The sequence below is a fragment of the Anomaloglossus baeobatrachus genome, chromosome 6 (assembly GCF_048569485.1).
Source record: "Anomaloglossus baeobatrachus isolate aAnoBae1 chromosome 6, aAnoBae1.hap1, whole genome shotgun sequence".
In the NCBI taxonomy this organism is placed as follows: Eukaryota; Metazoa; Chordata; class Amphibia; order Anura; family Aromobatidae; genus Anomaloglossus; species Anomaloglossus baeobatrachus.
In genome coordinates, this window is record NC_134358.1 from 165,483,933 (window position 1) to 165,507,383 (window position 23,451).

At 41.9% G+C, this 23,451-nt stretch overlaps 1 protein-coding gene across 2 annotated transcripts in view; it reads left to right on the top strand.

Moving 5' to 3' along the window:
• The window catches only part of ABHD3 (abhydrolase domain containing 3, phospholipase), a 142,188-nt gene that overhangs the window by 97,509 nt on the left and 21,228 nt on the right, over positions 1-23,451 (top strand). For both annotated transcript variants that reach the window (XM_075314464.1, XM_075314463.1), the window contains 2 exons: positions 11,304-11,477; positions 15,659-15,707. In XM_075314464.1, the coding sequence (XP_075170579.1) occupies positions 11,304-11,477; positions 15,659-15,707 (223 nt within the window). The remainder of the gene's footprint in view (positions 1-11,303; positions 11,478-15,658; positions 15,708-23,451) is intronic.

Here is a 23,451-nt window from a genome sequence, read left to right on the forward strand (position 1 = left end):
AACTGCAAAAGTTAATCTCTGAAAACAGCAGTGGTTAGCTTAACACCAGCATCTCCAAAATTGTAAGAAAACCTTACAGAATTAACAAAACCAAGGGGCTTATCACGGGGTGTGATGGGATAACTGACCGGGGTTCCTAAAATGGCCCTCAGGCTAGGGGGGCTCTAGCTGTCCCTGATCCCAAAGATACGATTAATGTTGACTGTCTGGGCCACCTTCCTGGACCTACTCCTGGACAGCCCTGATCTAATACCTCCTCTCCCTCACCTCAGGGATGAGCCGAGACAGGAATGGTTGAACCCACAGATAAGGACAAATGAGAAACCAAAACTTGATCACACAGAGGTATTAGACAAACAGTGATAAGGAGGAAAATAAGAGCAGGGAGTAAACAACAAGACAAGGGGAGAACTCCACAAACCTCCACACACAAAGCAATACAATCACTGGCAGGACTGGGATACAAAAGCACACAGACCGGTGTAGCTAAAGTTATAACCCTCTTGGGAAGACAGGCTCCTCCAGCTTTAAAAAGGCAGGGAGTGACTGTGATAGGTTTCCTACAACATGTGATCAAGAGGTAACCAGCAGGCTAGCAGAAATTGACTCCTGCAAGCCTGATCACTAATGAGAACAAAGCTGGTTGATGTCCACCTGTCTGTGTAACTCAGAAGCACCAAAAGAGGCATAGCAAGGAGTGTCAGACTCTGCAGTGTGAGCAGCGGCAGATGCCACCATGACACTCAGCGAGTTTGGAGCCAAACACCATGTGACAGGCGGGTTCACATCACAATCTCAGAATCTGATGAGCAACTACATTGGAAAGCCACAAAAAAGGGATTCAGAGGTAATGGTTGGCGGAGCCTCCGACTCTAAGGCGGGCTTTACACGTTGCGACATCGCTACCGATATATCGTCGTTAGTGACGCACATCCAGCTCCGGTAGCGACATCGCAATGTGTAAATCCTAGGTGCGACGATGAACGAGCGCAAAAGCGTAAAAAATCGCTGATCTGTGTCACGTCGTTCATTTCCATAATGTCGTTACTGCTGCAGATATGATGTTGTTTGTCGTTCCTGCAGCACCACACATCACTGTGTGTGAAACCGCAGGAACGACAAACATCTCCTTACCTGCGTCCACCGGCAATGCGGAAGGGAGAAGGTGGGCGGGATGTTATGTCCCGCTCTTCTCCGCCCCTCCGCTTCTATTGGCCGGCCGCTTAGTGATGTCGCTGTGACGCCGAACGCACCTCCCCCTTGAAGGAGGGATTGTTCAGTGGTCACAGCGACGTCGCCGACCAGGTATGTGCATGTGAAGCTGCCGTAGCGATAATGTTCACTACAGCAGCAAGCACCAGATATTGCATGTGCGATGGGGGTGGGTGCTATCGCGCTCGACATCGCTAGCAAATGCTAGCGATGTCGCAGCGTGTAAAGCCCGACTAATAGTCAAATGTAGTCAACTATGCTTATGTTTCACCATCTTTAAGGCTTTTGTTTTTAATAACGATAGAGAAGAGCTGCTATCTTGCTCTTCTATACTTAAAATAAAATAAAACCCAGCGGAAAGTTGGTCAAACTAATCATAGTTAAACTGTGTTCCTACATGAGAGTCTATGCTCTGTAAAGTGACACATCGTAATGCCACGTATACATTCCTGCTCAGCACATACTAAGATTTCGATGTGACAAATGACTATGGATATGTGCACCTCAATCTTTTTGAGGTGGCTTGCGCCTAAGAAGGCATGCAATAAACTCAAAAAAGATTGAATATATGCACAGCATTGTCAAAATGATTTGCTGTGCATATGTTCTATATATAAAATTTAAAACTGAAAGACACCAGCGGCAAAGTTGCCACAAATATGACAAAAAAAGACGACCAAAAGTCCTCTGCTCGGTAATTGCATAACCATTATTTTTTATATATAAAAGAGTTATCTGGGTGATAGACATTTTTTGGAAGCTGGTTGCAGTTGTCTTGCTGGTATATGACTCATGATTAGTTGCAGTGACGTGAATAGAGACCGCCCAGAACAGCGGGCTGATGTGGCAGAAGATTAAATGGGTGAATAATGTGGTTGTTTTTTATTTATTTTCACAGGCCTTTTCCCTGCATTAAGTCAATTTATATGTTCCCAGAATAGTCTCAGAGTCATGGAATTTTAAAAATAGAGGTGTGAACAGGGGCTGACTCCTTTATTGAGCACTGTGATCCACATCAAAAATAAGCAGCCTAATTTTTTCCTGCCCTGTTATGTGATAATGACTGAGGCAGATCGGAGGAGGGTAGCAGAATGAGGAATTCCAGTATAGATGAAAATGTCTTTATTTTACTACTGTGATTGGAATCAAATATATCTTTAATTCTTTTAAATTAAAAAAAATGATTTAACAGCAAAGAATCATCCTGTTGCTAGGGTTCTCAGCACTTTGGGCTAGAGCCAGCGTCTTTGTAACCGTACTCCCACCACATCCCCCTGCTCAGTGGAGTTAGCAACACTCGAGTATCATTGGGAACAGACTGCTTGTTAGACATATAAACCCATCTATCTATTCACTTTTTGCTCCAAACCTTTATCACTTTATGTGGTTTCTAAGCTGTTGGTGAATATTCATTCAGGACCAATATGATTTTCTCCTGTGGATAAGTAATGGCAATTATTTCTATGATTAGAGTGATCAAAATAAAAGTAAATCTATGTATTTTGCTAGTGTATGGTATGTACATTCATGAGATATATGTCCAATAGTGTCCACAACGTGGATGGATGCAAACATGGGACAATTGATGTGCAGAACTGCGATCCATCGGCCAGCTATGTGATCTATGGCCGCAGGAACGGAGGCCTACGAATCTCCTTACAGTCCAGCATTTGCGGCTCTTTTCTTGATTAGCCATGCTGGCAAGATGTCATCATTACACACACACACACACACACACACACACACACACACACACACACACGTCGTGCCAGCCCTGCTAATCAAAAGAAGAGCCAGGAGGTAAGATTCTCATGTTTCCCGTCCAGCTTTCACAGATTACTGAGAATGGCAGTGGTCCGGAGTCTTGCATATCAATTCTCCCAAACTCTAATGCTAAGGTATTGTCCACTTTAGAAACCCATTGTAATATTGTAATAAAACCTATCTACCACATTGTGAATTTTTTTTCATAGCGTGGCTCTTTGTATAGTAAAGGTAACATGAGAAGAAATACTGTAGGTCTCACTTTTGAAGAATGTGAATGCTTTCAGAAAGTAATTCAGTATACCAGTTTAGATTTAAAGTGACAAGCAAAAGGGTAACAATGTTTTGAAGTTTTAACTTTCAGGCTCCAAATCTCACCATCCACTACAGCTTTGAGCATGAGACCACCTTTATTTTATAGACAATCATCTTGGCTATCTCCTACATGTGACTTGCAACTATGTAGCATATGTTTAGTTATGCAGATTCTTGTCATATTACTCCGTCGTCTGAAAAAAAAAATTCTTCCTGTGTAGTGCAAATTACAACCTGTTCTTACATTCCCTAATAGCTCAATAGGGTGCTTTACACGCTGAGACATCGCTAGCAATAGCTAGCTGTCACGCTCCCCGGGTCCTCGGCTCCCCTCCCCGGGTCCTCTGCCCCGCTCCCCGGGTCCTCAGCCCCGCTCCCCGGCTCACCTGACACGCTCCCCGCTCTCCAGCCTCCGGTGCCCGTCCTTCCCAGGTTCCCTGGCCTCCGATCCCGGCGTCTGACGGCTTCCCAGGCCCTGGCCGGCTCCCCTGCGTCCTCCCCTCAGCTTCCTTCCCTGGCTTCTGGCACCCGGGCGGCGCGCATGCGCATTAGGGCGCGCGCGCGGTCACTGACCCTTTCTTAAAGGGCCAGCGTCCATTAACAGGAAATGAAGCTAAACAGGTACAGGGTATATAAGGGTTTATTGTCCAAGGGGGCGGGGCCTGATCTTCGTGTTTTCCAAGCTAGGAGTCAGGTCTCCTTGTGTCTCCTTGCCATACTCACGTATCTCTCTTCTAGAGCTGATCCTGCCTCGGCATCCGGTCCTGCTGAATCCCGAACCCCGCACGCTGTCCGTCTGCCATCTGACAGTCCGTACCATCTCGGATCCCTGCGGTGACCCGTCATCTCGCTCCAAAGGTTCCGGACCCCGCCTGACCTCATCTCGGCTTCCGAACCTGAGCTACGTCACCCGGACTACCATCTGTGACTCCGTGGTCCCAGGGACTTCTCCGTTACACTCACTTGCACGGACTGTTCTGCTGCCCATAGTGCTTCAGCTACCGGACTCCTTACCACCATCTTAGAGTTCGGACCAGTGGATCCACCTCCTGGGTCTGCCCGACCGCCTGGCCCTGACACTAGCGATGTCGTGCGCGAAAGCACCCGCCCCCGTCGTTCGTGCGACATTTGGTAATCGCTGCCGTAGTGAACATTATCGCCACGGCAGCATCACACGCACATACCTTTTCAGTGACGTTGCTGTGACCGCTGAACAATCCCTCCTTCAAGGGGGAGGTGTGTTCAGCGTCACAGCGGCGTCACTAAGCGGCCACCCAATAGCAGAGGAGGGGCAGAGATGAGCGGCCGGAACATGCCGCCCACCTCCTTCCTTCCTCATTGCCGGTGGATACAGGTAAGGAGATGTTCGTCGTTCCTGCGGCGTCACACATAGCGATGTGTGACGCCGCAGGAACGACGAACAACCAGCGGCATGCACCACCAACTATATTATGAAAAGGAGCAACGTGTCAACGATCAACGATTTTTGCCGTTTTTGCGATCGTTGATTGTTGCTCCTTGGTGTCACACACTGCGATGTCGCTAATGGCGCCGGATGTGCGGCACTAACGACATGACCCCAATGATATATCGCTAGCGATGTCGCAGCGTGTAAAGCACCCTAATGTGTTATTATGTTCATTCCCAAGTAAAAGTTCACTGGTTTGAATCAAGGAGCAGCCATGATGAAGATTTCCCAATTAAAGAGAAACTGGTCATCCAGCAAATCGATAGCGGTCTTTCAGCAAAGAAAGACGCCAAACTGCATCAAGTGAGTTTCATAACAGTTGTAAGAATATGAAATGAAGTCCGTCCATCTGTTCAAAAGCCAAGAGGTGGACATCCAAAATATCGGAGTGAACCAATCGGCTCATCACAAGGTCAATCAGTTCTGGCACGACAAACACTGCAGTGAAGGTGGCTCATATGCTTCATAAAAACTATGAAAAGTGTAAAGTAGAAGATTGTAAATGGTCAATCTGGAGCCAGGAGATGAAAGTCAGTAGACTAGGCTCTGATAGGTGCAAATGAGTCTGGAAGAAACAAGGGAAAAAGGGGGTAACATAGTTACATAGTTACTTAGGTTGAAAAAAGACCTAGTTCAACCTTCCTCCACCAGTTCTACATTTTGTCCTTAAGTCATTTATAACCAACAATGTTATGTGTACTGAGGAAATCATCCATCCCTTTTTTAAAAGCTTTTATAGTATCTGCCATTACTACCTCTTGTGGTAGGGCATTCCACAGTCTGACTGCTCTAACTGTAAAGAACTCTTTCCTATTTAGCTGCCAGAATCGCTTTTCTTCCACTCGCAGTGTATGCCCCCTGGTCGTTAGTATTGTCTTTGGAAGGAATAAGTCATGTGCCAGTCCTTTTATATTGACCACACATGTATTTATACATATAAATGAGATCTCCTCTGAGATGTCTTTTTTTCTTAGCTAAACATATCTAACTTTTTCAACCTACCATTATATGTGAGGCCTTCCATTCCTTGTAGTGGTCTATTTGCCCGCCTTTGAACTTAGTCTAACTTCTGAATGTCCTTTTTAAAATGTGGAGCCCAAAACTGAATCCAATGTTCTAGATGTGGCCTCACAAGTGATTTATAGAGAGATAACAATATGTTGGGATCACGGGATCTAATTTCTCTTTTTATACACCCTAAAATCTTGTTTGCTTTAGCAGCTGCTGCTTGACATTGAGTGCTGCTGCTCAGCTTATTTGTAATGAGAATACCCAAGTCCTTCTGTTCTGTAATCCCGAGTTTACTTCCATTTAATGTATACGCAGTTATAGGATTACACCGTCCTAGGTGCATTACTTTACTTTTATCAACATTAAATCTCATTTGCCAAGTATCTGCCCATTCTGACATCTTATCCAGATATTTTTGTAATATTGTACTATCAAGGTCAGTTTTTAATATCCTACATAGTTTGGTGTCATCAGCAAAGACTGACACTTTACTATCAATCCCATCCACAAGGTCATTAATAAAGTGATTAAAAAGAATTGGTCCTAGCACAGATCCCTGCGGCACCCCACTGCTGACTGTAGCCCATTTAGAGTATGTACTATTTATGACTACTCTTTGTTTCCTATCTTTTAGCCAATTCCTTACCCAGTTGCATATAGTCTCCCCTAGTCTTTGCTTCTTGAGCTTTATTAAGGCTATTATGTGGTACAGTATCAAATGCCTTTGCAAAGTCCAAATAAATCACATCAGCTGCATTACCAATATCCAGATTTGCATTTTCCCCCTCATAGAACCCCATCAGGTAGGTTAGACACGACTTATCTTTCATGAATCCATGCTCTCTGTCAGTTATTATATTATTTTCTGCAATATATTTTTGCATGTCATCCCTTAAAATGCCCTCAAAAACTTTACATACTACTGATGTCAGGCTTACTGGACTGTAGTTGCCTGGATCTACCCTCTTACCTTTCTTAAATATCGGAACCACATCAGCAATCCTCCAATCCTGAGGCACCAACCCTGTTACAAGCGAGTCAAAGAAAATAAGATACAGCGGTTTGTTGATTACTGAGCTCAATTCCCTCAATATTCGTGGATGAATGCCATCTGGCCCCGGGGGATTTGTCCATGTTTAATTTACTCAGACGCAGGCGTACTTCTTCTTGTGTTAAATTAATTATATCAGATGGTGAACTTTGATTTTTCACTTGTTGAATGATCCCTGGAACAGTCAGTTCCTTGGTGAACACAGATGAGAAGTGCCTGTTTAATATCTTAGTCTCTTGTTTGTCCTCTATAACTAACTTGTTATTGTATTTTAAGAGGCCAATGCTATCCTTTGTTTTCCTTTTGGCATTAATGTATTTATAAAAGATTTTAGGATTTATTTTAATGTCCTTGGCGATTTTTGTTTCAGTAGCTAGTTTTGCTTGCTTGATTTATTTTTTACATTTCCTATTAATATCTTTATACTTCTGAAATTCTATTTCTGTATTCTTAGCCTTTAAGCACCCTTTGTTTTTGTTTTATTATACTTTGTACAGTCTTATTTATCCATAGTAGTTTCTTTTTATTCTTGTACATTTTATTACCAGAGGGTATAGGTTTTTTACAGGACTCTAGCAGTGTATCCTTAAACTTCCCCCATTTATGTTCGGTATCCCCAGTTACCAAGACATTGTCCCAATCTACACATTTAAGCTTTTCCCTTAATTTGTTGAAATCAGCTTTCCTAAAATTCCAGGTTTTAGCATTTCCCCTTTTAAATGTTCTATTGAATATTACTTTGAAGCTTACCGTATTATGATCGCTGGTGCCCAAATGCTCCCGGACCTGTAGATCTGAAATTGTATCTGGTCTATTTGACAGGACCAGATCTAGCAAATTATTTCTCCTCGTCGGTTCCTCTACCATCTGAGAGAGGAAATTGTCTTGAATAGTAGATAAGAACTTACAGCTTTTAGCACAACCAGAAGATTCTGTGTCCCACTGAATGTCTGGATAGTTGAAATCCCCCATAATAAGAACCCGATTATTATTATTATTAGCTGTCTTTTCAATTTGTTCCATCATTTCACCCTCTACCTGTTCAGGTACGTTAGGAGGCTTATAGCAAACTCCAATTAGCATTTTTTCATTATTCCCATCCCCATGTACATTTACCTATATTGACTCTACATTGTTGCAGTTCCCCCCAATGTCCTCATTCAACACAGTCTTTAGGTTAGATTTGACAAATATACAAACCCCACCACCTTTTTTGTCTTTCCTGTCCTTCCTAAATGTAGTGTAACCCTCTACGTTTGTGACCCAGTCATGGTTTTCATCCAGCCAGGTTTCTGTAATGCCCACCACATCATAATCCATGGTTCACATAAGAGTCTCCAATTCATTAATTTTGTTTGCAAGACTTCTTGCATTTGCTAGTAGACATTTAATACCGTGTTTTTCCAAAAATAAGACACTGTCTTACTGTCTTATATTTTTTTTGCCCCCCAAAAAAGCACTAGGGCTTATTTTTGGAGGAGGTCTTATTCTTGGAGAAACACGGTTGAGGGTAAGTTTACCCCCCAAAAAAGCAGACCCCCCCCCACTTCCCAGGAGACTCATACTCACCAGACCAGGACGTCTGCGTGATTCCAAGGTCCTCCTCTGATCTCCAGTCGGTGCTGCACGCCGTCCTACCCTGCTGCTAGCTGACACACACAGCAGATCACAGGCACACACAGCAGATCACACAAACACAGCAGATCACACACAGCAGATCTCACACACACACACACACAGCCGATCACAGATACACACATCCGATCGCAGGCATACACAGCCGATCACAGATACACACATCCGATCACAGACGCACACAGCCAATCGCAGAAAAACACAGCCGTTCGTAGACACACACACACACACACACACACACACATACATACACATATCACATCACATCCAGCACTTACGGCCGCAGGGAATGAGAGCAAGTCACGTGTCCGGCCGCAGGTCCTGTTCCTTGCGCTCCACTGCACTGCCTCTCAGGAGAAGAGATCGGTGTCTCTGGATGAGGTATGTATGCGATCTGATGTGTGTGCGATCCGATGTTTGTGTGTGTGATTTGATGTTTGCGTATGCGATCTGATTATGTGTGCGATCCGATGTGTGTGTGTGAGATCTGGTGTGTGTGTGAGATCTGGTGTGTGTGTGTGTGTGAGAGAGCTGATGTGTGCGGGTGTGTGATCACTGCAGGTCCTGCCGCTCAGTGTCGGGTGAGTGTAATTGCCGGTGCCGCTGTGTATAATGAAGTGTCCTGCAGTATCTGTATCTTTTTTAGCTGCACGGACACTTCATTATTGATCCGGGAGTAGGGCTTATTTTCGGGGGGGGCTTATATTTAAGCCTTTCTCCGAAAATGCTGAAAATCCCTGCTAGGGCTTATTTTTGGGGGAGGTCTTATTTTTGGAAAAACACGGTACTATTAACGCATTCCTAGCCTCCCTACGTTCCTTGCATGTCCCAGCCCCCCTAATCCTTCATTGACCCCTACCGTCTCACTGTCTCTATCTGCTCTATCTATCCCCTTATTTGCTCCACTAATCCTCCCTCCCCCAGATCCTAGTTTAAAAGCTCCTCCATCCGTCTGACCATTTTCTCCCCCACCACAGCTGCACCCTCACCATTGAGGTGCAGCCCGTCCCTACCGTAGAGCCTGTAGCCGACTGGGAAGTCGGCCCAGTTCTCCATGAACCCGAACCCTTCCTTCCTGCACCAATTTCTAAGCCATGTATTAATCTCCCTAAGCTCACACTGTCTTTGTAGTGACACTCGTGGCACCGGTAGTATTTCTGAACGGATCTAGAAATTGAAGAAACTGTCAAGTTCGGTGGAGGAAGCCTGTATGGAGATATTTCTCAGCAAAGGCGTTGGATACTTGAGGATCGATGGTGGTCTCAATGCTGAGCTATATTTGAGCATCCTACAAGACCACTTATTTCTGAATAGGATAACTGAAGTGAACACTAATATATGTGAACACAGCTCCGCCCCTTTCGGCCATGTTTTTTCCATCTCCTATATAAGACAGTCCTTGGTTACCCCTCTCCACCCACAGCAGTTTTTAATTGCAATGAGATGACACACAGTTAGGGTCACAGAGCTAGGGACCCCAATATAGAGATATACCTTGACGAGGTTTTGGGGCTCAGTTACATTGATCAATGCGATTGCTAAATATCTCCTTTTTCCTAATATTCATGGCAGGTATGCAATTCATTATTCACATGTTCAAGTTAGCAAGTAGCATTTTTTCATTGTATTTTCCAATATTTTTCCATATGCTTGAGGCATTATACCATTATCTAAGTTTGATGTGCAGCCTTATCCTTATATAAGACCACTTATTTCGTACACTCAAGTACTATGAGTATGAAAAGGACGACAATATTCCAGCAGAACAACAACACAAAGCATATGTTGAGATTGGCTAAGAAATGGTTCCATGTCAATAAAGTAAAGGCACTGAACTGGCCCCCACAGTCCCCAGACCTCAACCCAATCAAACACTAGTGGGTACAGATGAAGAAAAAGCTGTGTACATGCCCAAGAGAGTCTACCAGTATTCACCAATATTGGGAATGTGCAAGAGTGACCTGGGATCAGATTTTGGTCGAGACATGTTGAATCTGATAGAGAGCATGCCCAAAAGGATTCAGGCAGTGTAGAAAGCCAAAGGTGGATTTACAATTTACTAAGACATAACAATTTTAATTTAGATTTTTAGGAGTAAAACAGTAACAGTCTAGTGACATGACTAGCATCAACTAATCATATGCTAAATAGTGCAAGTCAAATTTATGTATGAGATAGCCAAGATGATTGTTTAAAAAAATAAAGGTAGTCTCATGCTCACCGCTATACTGCGTGGTGAGATGGTGAGATATTGAGCCTGAAAGTTAAAAGTTCAGAACCGTGTTACCCTTTTACTTGGCAGTGTACATGCCTTTAATGGTCTGTGAAAAGTAACTGCAACTATGTGCACGAAAAGACAAACATGTAGAATACCTAAAGCGATGTTTTTCTTTCATATATTACTAGTCCAAAGTCTTGATCTCCTTTAAAAATAACAAAATAATTACATATCTACTATGGCTCCAGTGTTGTTTCTCCCCTCCTTCTTGACACTCTTTGTTGACATGGCTGTTTACTTGATATCGGAATTCTTTTGCCAGTCACTTGGTTTAGCGGTTTAGCAGTCTTGTGCCATCTATTTCATCTCAGTGATTGACTGCATGGTCATAATCTGTCTAGGTGACATCACCTATGCAGCAACATCAACAAAGACTGGTGAGGAACAGCTAAGATGCAGCTCTGAAGAGGTAGGGGAGGTTCTTCTTCTTGTGTTCTGTCTCAAACAATATAATTAGTGTTGATGAGTAATGACAGTTACTAAATCTAATCTTTCCTATGGTTTCTTTTTAATTGTCTTTTGATTCTCATTTCACTGTAACTAATTGGCTCTTTTGAATTTACTTCTAGAATGTTGCTGCTGAACTACTTGGGAAAAACTGGGCGTCAGACCCCGCTGCTGGGTGCGGCTGTGTTCTCTGCTGGTTGGGAAGTATTTGAATCCGCAACTGTCCTAGAAAAAACTCTCAATTGGATTCTCTTTAATTACTATTTAACAACTTGTCTTCAAGCATCAATTATGAGGTCAGACTTCAATGTTTTGATTAGAATTGATCTTCATGTTGCTAGTTAGACATTTCATCACTTCATTAAGCATTGTATAACATTTACTGTATTACTTATCTGTTTCCTATCTGTTTCAGCCAATATCATGGTCCAGGACTCAATGCACAACTCTTTAGTTTTCAAAATCTAAAAATTTCACTCCCGTTAGTCTCCCTAAGCTAATGATTGCCAACTACAATGTGTGCAGAATTATTATTTTAGAGGATTTTTTTTTATTATTGATCAACAACTATGTTCTCAATCAACCCAAAAAACTCATAAATATCAAAGCTTAATATTTTTGGACGTTGGAGTGGATATCTGTTTGTGCAGGTAACTATTACTGTGCAAAATTATTAGGCAACTTAATAAAAACTAAATATATTCCCATCTCACTTGTTTATTTTAACCAGGTAAACCAATATAACTGCACAAAATTTAGAAATAAACATTACTGACATGCAAAAACAAAACCCCAAAAAATAGTGACCAATATAGCTACCTTTCTTTATGATGACACTCAACAGCCTACCATACACATGATTCTGTCAGTTGCTTGATCTGTTTACAATCAACATTGCGTGCAGCAGCCACCACAGCCTCCCAGACACTGTTCCTAGAGGTGTACTGTTTTCCTTCCCTGTAGATCTTACATTTTGTGAGGGACCACAGGTTCTCTATGGGGTTCAGATCAGGTGAACAAGGGGGCCATGTCATTATTTTTCATCTTTTAGACCATTACTGGCCAGCCACGCTGTGGAGTAGTTGGATCCATGTCATGAACGATACCGACGTCTTACTGTACCACTGCTTGAAGAAGTTGTCTTCCAGAAACTGGCAGTAGGTCTGGGAGTTGAGCTTCACTCCATCCTCAACCTGAAAAGCTCCCACAAGTTCATCTTTGATGTTACCAGCCCATACCAGTACCCGACCTCCACCTTGCTGGCATCTGAGTCGGAGTGGAGCTCTCTGCCCTTTACTGATCCATCCTCTTGCCCATCCATCTGGCCCATCAAGAGTCACTCTCATTTCATCAGTCCATAAAACCTTTGAAAAATCAGTCTTAAGATATTTCTTAGCCCAGTCTTGAAGTTTTATCTTATGTTTCTTGTTCAAAGGTGGTCGTTTTTCAGCCTTCCTTACCTTGGCCATGTCCCCGAGTATGGCACACCTTGTGCTTTTTGATACTCCAGTTACTTTGCAGCTCTGAAATATGGCCAAACTGGTGGCAAATGGCATCTTGGCAGCTTCACGCTTGATTTTCCTCAATTCATGGGCAGTTATTTTGCGCTTTTTTTGCCCAATGCGCATCTTGCGACCCTGTTGGCTACTTGCCATGAAAAGCTTGATTGTTCAGTGGTCACGATTCAAAAGTTTGTCAATTTCAAGACTTATGCATCCCTCTGCAAGACATCTCACAATTTTGGACTTTTCAGAGCCCGTCAAATCTTTCTTCTGACCCATTTTGCCAAAGGAAAGGAAGTTGCCTAATAATTAAGCACACCTTATATAGTGTGTTGATGTCATTACACCACATCCCTCCTCATTACAGAGATGCACATCACCTGATTTACTTAATTGGTAGTTGGCTCTCAAGCCTATACAGCTTGGAGTAGGACAACATGTATAAAAATTTTCATGTGATCAAAATACTCATTTGCCTAATAATTCTGCACACAGTGTAGTTAGTGGGGTGCACCAGTCATAAGATTCCTAAATGCATTTTTTTTAAGTTACAAAACATTTTGTGTAAATTGCATATCAGAGCTTGAACTAATATAGCTCACAAATATTGATGGATTGTTAGAGAGAAATAATTAGGTGTCTTATGGTGAGCTATGAGAAGTGGGGCCCATATGCAGTTATTCCACCAGGGCCCACTACTTTTTGTTCATCCCTGATTTGAGTAGTATATTAGGGCTGAACGAAAGTGGTGGTCCAAGATCACTGCTTGTTTTTGGCTTGTATATGGTATTGCAGTCTGTCAGTACAAATTAACTGTTCAAAAAAAACACAGCTCTTTATAGGGTTAATAACCCTAATAAATATCATGTCTTTTGAGCCCACATCCATCAGTGCATTTGGTAGAAATTGTTCCTTCTTCAGATATGCTAATTTGGTGCTCAATGCATCCTTGGCATGGCCGAGCAGTTAAGTGCACCTTTCCAGCTACTTGTATTCTATTTATCTGCTCTCCAGCATTTTACCACCTAATCGAAGAGCAGCATAATATAGAGACAGAGACTCTGATTTCAGTGATGTAATACTTGGCTGTTTTGATAAAATCATTATTATATCAGGAGTTTATCACTTGATGGCTAGTAATCCTCCTGCCATGTAGTCCTCCAAATTCATGAGCTATGTATAACCCCACCCCATCACTGATTCGCAGCTTTCTGCCTATGCACAGTATACACAGAAATCTCCAATCAGTGGTGTGGGCAGGGTTATTCAGAGCTCAACATTCAGAGAACTGGTACACCTGCAGCAGATAAAAGTGATTTTATAAATAATCTAGACAGTGATACCAAAATGGAATGTGGGTCTTTGCCCCTACGTCATGCTGCTTTCAGCTGGGGTAGCAAAAACCTAGTGACAGATTCCCTTTAAAAAAAAGAAGGGCAAACATAGTTGGAAAACAAGTAGATGAACAGGCACACTTAACTGCTCAGCCCCTGACCACCTCTTTAGGATATTTGAATAAATAAGTAATTATGGTAAACACAGCAGCGAATTAAGTTAATATAATTAGACTTTATATGGTACTGTATCTATGGACAGAAAATAGTGTAGAATCATGGACAAAAATGGAATATTATTTTTTTTTTTTTAATTTCAGGCATCTGCTTTAGGGCTCGTGCGCACGTTGCGTAATTGCATGCATTTACGCTGCGTATAGCACTGCAGCGTAAATGCATGCGTCCTGCGTCCCCTGCACAATCTATGTAGATTGTGCATGACACGATGCTTTTTTGAATGCAGCGATTTGGGTGCAAAAATTTTGACCCAAATCCGTGCGTTCATAAAATGAGCATGTCAATTATTCCGTGCGCTATGGATGTAGCTCCCACTCTGTCTATGGTGGGGGCAGCAGCCGTTGTGCATGAAGTCGGCTTTTTTTGTACAAAAAAACTGCATCCATTATGCAGTGTTTCTGCAGCAATTTGACACGCACATGTGCTGTCAAATTGCCGCAGAGTATTTAGCAGTTACGTGCGCATGAGCCCTTACAGAGGTTGTCCAGCAAGAAAATATTTATTTGCAAATTGTTTAGAATTTAAAAAAAAAAAGGAAGAAGCAATACTAACCTTCACCGATTCCCATTGTGATACTTACCGGGCCCTTGATGGTTTGTACTTCCTAGTCCCATCTAAACTTTTTTGCAACTTCTTTGCACTAAAATGTTTCTGTTCTGGACCCCCCTATTAAGGTGTTTATGGATCATGTAATATCACATATTCGTTCTATTCCTGCTATGAATGTTAAATGCATGTTGTTAACTAACTTCCATGTTATGTTTTTAATGCTTATGGGTAGGATAAAAAGAATATAACCTTTTATAATATTACATGTAGTGGAACACTAGACATTAAAGATTCCCTTCATATGTGATGTTGGCTAATAGATTTTAACATGGAGATAAATTTGTATTATGTGCAGAATTTGTTTCCACATATATAACATTGTGGCTACTCTGTACAGTACAGTTTACACAACACATATGTTGATCCCTGTTTATTATCCACCTCAAGAGTAACTAAACTTTTTGCTGCAGTGCTATGTTAATACCTAGTTCATGATTCTTTCAAAGCTGCTTTCATCTTCTTCTCAACAAGAATCCATATGCCATGTTCCGTATGTGTACAGGACTTTCCCCGTCTAAGCCTGCCTCCTCCCCACCCCTGTACTCAGACAGGGCGATTCTTGTACTCTGTATATAGTATAGGATCTTTGCGGAGCATCAGTTGAAAGAAGCTTCCAAAGAGCATTAACCTGGAATAGAATAGTGTATGGGAGGGAAGAGACAAAATAAGGTAATGAAGTATATTTCAAAACGTCATAATGTTACAATACAAAAAAATGTTAGGTATTCTTTAATGATTTGCCAGGTAGTTTAATAAATTTGCTTTAATGAAATCCATTTATTTGTTATTTTATAGGCACCGCAGTGTACTGGAAAAACAATTTGACATTGATTATGTCATGAAGGTAGGTCTGTTTGTTATATGTGAACTTGGTACTGTCATACAATCCAATCTCATATATAATAGTTGGGACTTGATTGTCAAGGGAGAAATTTAGTTGAAGATAGCTAATGGTATCTTCGTTTAGGATATTCAGAGGCCGGTGCCGTATTAGCTATATATCAAAGCTGATGTTAATGAAACAGACAATGATCACACAAGACATGTTCTCTTTGAGCCAGCGTTTCCAACTGAAACTCGTGTATTGGATAGATTCAATTATACAGAATGCATCATTGACCTTGGGACTAGAACAGAAAGTTTGGGGAGTATTCCACTCCTCAATCTTTCCCAGTATGCTGTAAAATACATCTCTGTTCGTTATACATTCTTTCTGTTGTCAAGGTTCAAAATGACGATGATGATGAGACTCAAAGGATCTCTCGAGATCCGGCTGCTGTTTCTAATTAAAAATGTCATGAGTGCACTTCGAGACTAAATAACTGGACAGCAAGTCAGTTACATCTATCTCCATGACTGGCTCTTGACCAAGTGCCCTTTTTATTGTTTGAAAGAAACTCTAGACCAAGCAGTAAAGGGGTGTAAACAAAAGTTTTAGTCCAATCAAGTATCGTAGGTCAGGGCTTCATGACGTAGAGAGATCTACACATCCTCCTTGGATTGGTCAGTCCAGACTCCAGGAATTTCCTTTGTCCATCTGTCTTGGGTGCAAAACAGGAAATTGCAGCCATCTTTACAATTACATGTGCTGGTATATACTGTGTCTAAGGAAAATACACTGAATATGCAATATACATATATACATGTTAGTAAGAAACAAAAGCATTCACAAATATGTGTGTTAGTTCACATCTACTGAACTATATAACTGAGTCTATGAAATGGCTGAATTAAGTATTTTTGGATACTCAATTCTTTATCCTCAACACTGTGTGAAACTACTGATAAGCTCTTTGCTCATCATTAGAAAAATTTTCATTCTTTGTACATCTGTTCACTCATCCTTGGTAACCCCTTCATGACTATGCAGCTTAAAATTATATTATAGGTCTGTGCAATTGCTATATAGACACACAGATAATTATGCAACTGAATCTACATTTTGATTATTTACATACACAGATAATCTTATTACGTTAGAACAAACAAACTATAGCTCAGGCCACCTCCACAGTCCCCCCTTAATAAGATATCGGTGAATGTTGTCAACCTTAAATTTTAAAATTTTCCCCATTTAGATATATTTTATTTGAAACGTATTTGTGATTTACCCCTCTTGGGACTTTTATATATATATATATATATATATATATATATATATATATATATATAAAAAACGAAGTCCTCGGTGGTTGATACCTCTTAATGGCTAACTGAAAAGATGGTAAAAGTTAGTTAGCCATTAAAAGGTATCAACCACCGAGGACTTCGTTTTTTTTTAAACAATTTTTTATCTATACTGGCTAACACGGTACAAAGATATATTTTACCTATATATATATATATATATATATATATAAATATAATATATATACGGGCCCTCCATTAGATTGTTGTTTAATACAACACTATAGGGTTTAGCTCCCCCTTAAGTACTGGTGTTATTACTTTCATTAGGGCACATTATCCTGATTAAAGAAGATTGAATGTAGACCTTATCTTAAAATCAGCACATAACCAAAAAAAACATTTGCTACAAATTGTCTATGGTTCTTCTTTCCGGATATGAAACAAAAGGGAGGATGCTTGGTCAGTGCTAGTCCACTTAGGGCCACTTCGTGAACCTGGATGATCTGTTCTTGATGAAGTACAAAACATGATAAAACTTCATATAAACAGTTTGTGGCGCTGACTTGGAGAAACCTTCTGGAATAATGCGTAAAATAGCAGCCGCTTTCTGCTTCGGTTGTTTCAGGTCCGTTGGTTTCTGAGATGTGACGTTAACTCGCGTGTCACTGCCAGTGCTCAGCAGACTAGGCCAGGGAGATATCAGCCTGATGGGATAGGTTCTTCCAAAACTTTTCCCAAGATGAGAGAGTCCATAGCTAGCATTTTGTATTAAGGAAAATCACTGTATATATTTATATGAGTTAGTAGGAGACAAAAACATTTATAAATTGTTAAGTTACATCAACTAAACTACATTTTTGGGTCTATGAAATGGCTGAAATAAGTATTTTAGATTACTCAATTCATACCCTCAACAGTCCCCCCTTAAACTTCTGCCATTTCCAAATACTAAGGGTACTGTGTTCTCTTAGGGAAAGAGGAAGAAAGATCTGTTGGGAAATCCTGCCTGACTGAACGTTGAGGCATGGGTGGAGAGGGAAAAGGGGTTTCTTCACCGGTTTGAGACCAAGGACCCCTAGGCGAGTCCTTATCCTTTGTAGTTGGACTTTCCCATGTCTCAAGGCTCTCTAAGTCCTCTCTTCTAACTGTTTTGGCAATAATAGTCTGAGACTGTACAGGTCTTTTTGAAAAGGATAAATATGAGCAGGACGCTCAGTGCAGCTCCGGTGGATCAACCCTTCTGCAATGCAAGACGTGAATCCATGTTGTACTGCCGTTGAGCTTTATCGAAATTTCTGTGGTGGGGACAAGCTGGATCAACTCATGTAATCTTGACTCATGGCTCTTTTTCGCTTGTCCTTTTAGGATTAATCAGTCTCCTGACTGAAAACCATATACTACTAACTCTGATTTAGGATCTGGAATTAGAAAATACACTTGTTTATTTCACTATTTAGGCAATCATATAAAAATTGTACGTGCTTTGTGCTAGACCAAAAAAACATTTTACATAGAAACCTGTTTATTACTAAAGAGAAACAAAACACACATTGGTTTACAACTTATTAGTTTGTTTTTTACATACCACTTGTATTATGTGGATTTTCAGCAATGACGTTTTCTGCACTGGAATGCCTCTGACCAAGCCTGAAGATAAATCTACACAACACGCACAAACTTGCATACATTGTGCTCATAATATACATCTATAATCAGTTTGCAGTCTCTAAAAATGGGTAGAGCAGGTGCAGAATATGTTTCTGTGGACTCTTTACAGTTTTTTCCTCACATTGGTTTAAAAACGTGTTCTACAAGGCCGGGTGAGTTTGCCTACCTGGGTACTGAACCCTGGTGTTACCAAAGTGCACACTGATATTTATTTTTCACAGATTTTAGTCCATAAGTTACTTGGGCCATCATTAAGAAGAGATCTCATGGCAGAGAAAGCTTACCGCCCTTTATCCACAGACCTTCCTCAGTCAGCTGGCTCCCTGCATCTCACACTCCATTCTTTGTTGATTCACTTGTTCCTGTAGGGATTTAAGAGCACAAGGAGTGACAGAAGTCACTGACGTGACAGGTGTCACCGAGGTATGGTCCATATGCATTGGTAAAGGACTCCTCAACTCTAGACCCGTTCACTGCTTCTTGGTCAGCTGCACCTGGGCGGGGATCTCCATCCGATTCCATCAGCTCAGATCTAGACTTTATCTTCAGCATACCTAGCTCATTTGACAACAGGAAAGATCTACATCCTACATACACATTTTGACTCTTACCTAAAATTGCTCCACCCATCTAGAGAGGCATTCATACGTCACTTCCTCCTGTACCTATAAGAGGAGAGGGAGTGGTTCAAATTTAGACTACCTCATGTTGTGCAAACTGTAGCATATCCAATGCAGAATCAACCAGCATCTGGTTTCATCTATAAAAACAAAAACTAAAAGAAATATGCATTAGATCATTCTTTTAACAGACATATTTCATAGTAGTCCAATAAACATGACATAACTGTTGCAAAAGAAAGGCCAGCTTTAAAGCCTATCCAATATGTCTGCTGCACCTTCTACTGCTGGAAAAATATAATAGCTATCTACTTCATTAGTTTTTGGTTTGTTTTTTTTGTTTTTTATTTAGGAGCTGACTTAGCCCCCACCTTTCCCTGTCACTCCTACATCTCGCTGCGGGCAGCCAGAGTCAGTGTGGTGGTATCAGAACGGCTGTTGGGGAGAAACAGATACAAGAGGGGCCATGGGCAGAACTTTCATTACAGAATCATATATCACAGAAGCTTTAACATGGATGGGGTGGAATGGAAGGCATTGTTAGGACGGGTGGCTTGGGACTGGAAATCACTGCAGCAATGGGGCAAGCAGTCTGGGGCTCCCCTCTGTGTCATTAGAGAAGGTTGGGGCAGACTCGGTATCTTGGGGGATCTTCTGGGGTTGATTTCTTTCCTTCTTTTGTTTGTTTTTTCTTTTAAAAAAAAAGGTGAATTACAAAAGAAAACACAGTGTATTAGTACTCTGCTGTGTAACAAACTGTCAATTTGGCCTTGGAGACCCGCTTTTTGGGCTAATTTAAAGGGATAGTGTGATACTCTGGGAAAAGGCACACCTGGCTTCAGGTAGATCATTACTGGATCTACAGGGAGTTTACCCACAACATTAGTCCCTTTTGACCATAATAGTCCACATCAGATTGATTAGCACATTGCATAGAGAGCATCACAGTGGGGAGTGCCCGTAGGAGGCAAGTCTCCTCACACCCTTCTGGGAAATATAATTTAGTCAGGATGAAAGTAATACCTCCTTCTCCATCATAATTTATGGCGCCTTTAATTTATTTAACAAATTAAACGAGCAACTCCTACTGGGGCAAAAATAACAAAATATGGTCGGGAGTTATATCAAACACTTTATCAATGACATTGACTACAACAGTGTCAACTATAAATTTGAAAGAGGCCCCTGCAATACGTCTTATATAATTTGACCATCACAATAGAATCTGGTTGGCCACACCTTCATTGTGGATTTATGCGCTGCAGGTTTTGGTTGTGGTTTAGAGGGTACCCGGCCACACTCTGGGATTGTAGGATACGGCACCTTCTCTGGAAGTGACTGGGCTGGCCACAACACCAACAGATCAGATATTGGCTTTGTTGGCGACGTTGATTATTGACAAAATGCTGATTGGATCTATTGTTGGACCGGTACGGATTCACAACAAGGTTTAGTTGCGGCTGAATATGCTGTGACTGAAAGAACTGTGGCTGCTGCTGCATAGGGCAGTATTCTTGTTGCCACTGTTGGTTTGAAGGTACATATACAGGGTTTGGGCCCTGTTGGGGCATGGGCTGTGGTAAGGGCTGCGCTGGTGTGTTAGTATACACCAGTCCTGGGGTATTCTTTTTAGATTTTGGGGCTGGATGTTTTACCAGATTTTCCTGAAAACATTTAACAACCAGGATAGCATCTCTGGCAGGAAGATTTATGATCTCGAGTCGAGTGGACATCACCATGTCCTTAAGATCTATTTGCAGATCTTCAATATTGGAGGTGGTTAGGGGGGTGGCTTGTGACTTATTGGTTGTAGTGAACCCGAGATCTAAAAAGACTCGTTGAAGCCTGGCATAATATTTTTCAGCCGAAGCCCCTTTCTCCTGCACAACGTCCTTCAAATTAGTGGCTTGTTCCACCAATTGATCTTGAGCCCATCTTTTTAAAGTGGCACAATACTGTTGTCCACTTTGGAAAGTGGTGTCATCAGTGCCTGGGGGCATTGTGAGATGGGGTTCCATTAAGAGCCAATAACGGTCTCCTGCTTTTACCTTGGTGAGATTAACAAGGTCCTTCTGAGCAGCTGAATACAACAGGTGGACCTGTAGCATTTCCCTGTAAAATTGCATAGGGTTAATTTCGGGATCTGGCAGGCGGTGGATTAATGCCGCTGACTGGGTGGGGTTGAAGGGGACATATTTGGGTGTGGGCTGTTCCTAGTCAGGTTTGGAGTCTGCTGAGTACTCCGTATGGCTTTCTGTGTCAGTCTTGACCGACACATAAGGTACTGTTGGCAAGGGAATCGAATCCTCCCGTTGAGCTGTTGCTACGGTATGATAGACAGCAATTTCTCCATCCAACACTAACCTGACCTCCTCCAGAAGCAGATTACAACCTCTGATTGTAGACATGATGCTTTCAACAATCACCCTTGCAGCCCTCTCCACAGGAAAACCAAATAAACGAGCAGATATCAAGGGCAGTGAAACACTTCTACGGGTCAGCAAAGTAACATCCAGATTAGAGACATATACAATTGAACGGTTTACACAGTCCCTCAGAACATTTTCAGAATCCCGGGGATGCATGTGATCAAACCGGGGGCCTACAGCATGAATAATATAGGCTGCCGGTAGAGCACCTCCTCGAGTTACACCAATATGACCAGGTTCAATACAACCATGCTGTCTGACATAGTCATCCGATTCTTCCTGGATTATCTGACCACCCTGCAAAACCATTTGCCGGGCCACGCCCCCAGCATGATACAAATTTGAATTAGCCGGATTAACTTACACCCCTGTCTCCTGTGTCAACAAATCTCCAGTCCCTATCCTAAACAAAATCTGAGCCCCTCCGGGCGTAGAAAGCAACTGAATATACAGTTAGGTCCAGAAATATTTGGACAGTGACACAAGTTTTGTTATTTTAGCTGTTTACAAAAACATGTTCAGAAATACAATTATATATATAATATGGGCTGAAAGTGCACACTCCCAGCTGCAATATGAGAGTTTTCACATCCAAATCGGAGAAAGGGTTTAGGAATCATAGCTCTGTAATGTATAGCCTCCTCTTTTTAAAGGGACCAAAAGTAATTGGACAAGGGACTCTAAGGGCTGCAATTAACTCCGAAGGCATCTCCCTCGTTAACCTGTAATCAATGAAGTAGTTAAAAGGTCTGGGGTTGATTACAGGTGTGTGGTTTTGCATTTGGAAGCTGTTGCTGTGACCAGACAACATGCGGTGAAGCAGAACATCCTGAGGCTGAAAAAAAAAGAAAAATCCATCAGAGAGATAGCAGACATGCTTGGAGTAGCAAAATCAACAGTCGGGTACATTCTGAGAAAAAAGGAATTGACTGGTGAGCTTGGGAACTCAAAAAGGCCTGGGCGTCCACGGATGACAACAGTGGTGGATGATCGCCGCATACTTTCTTTGGCGAAGAAGAACCCGTTCACAACATCAACTGAAGTCCAGATCACGCTCAGTGAAGTAGGTGTATCTGTCTCTAAGTCAACAGTAAAGAAAAGACTCCATGAAAGTAAATACAAAGGGTTCACATCTAGATGCAAACCATTCATCAATTCCAAAAAGAGACAGGCCAGAGTTAAATTTGCTGAAAAACACCTCATGAAGCCAGCTCAGTTGTGGAAAAGTATTCTATGGACAGATGAGACAAAGATCAACCTGTACCAGAATGATGGGAAGAAAAAAGTTTGGAGAAGAAAGGGAACGGCACATGATCCAAGGCACACCACATCCTCTGTAAAACATGGTGGAGGCAACGTGATGGCATGGGCATGCATGGCTTTCAATGGCACTGGGTCACTTGTGTTTATTGATGACATAACAGCAGACAAGAGTAGCCGGATGAATTCTGAAGTGTACTGGGATATACTTTCAGCCCAGATTCAGCCAAATGCCGCAAAGTTGATCGGACGGCGCTTCATAGTACAGATGGACAATGACCCCAAGCATACAGCCAAAGCTACAGAGGAGTTCATGAGTGCAAAAAAGTGGAACATTCTGCAATGGCCAAGTCAATCACCAGATCTTAACCCAATTGAGCATGCATTTCACTTGCTCAAATCCAGACTTAAGACGGAAAGACCCACAAACAAGCAAGACCTGAAGGCTGCGGTTGTAAAGGCCTGGCAAAGCATTAAGAAG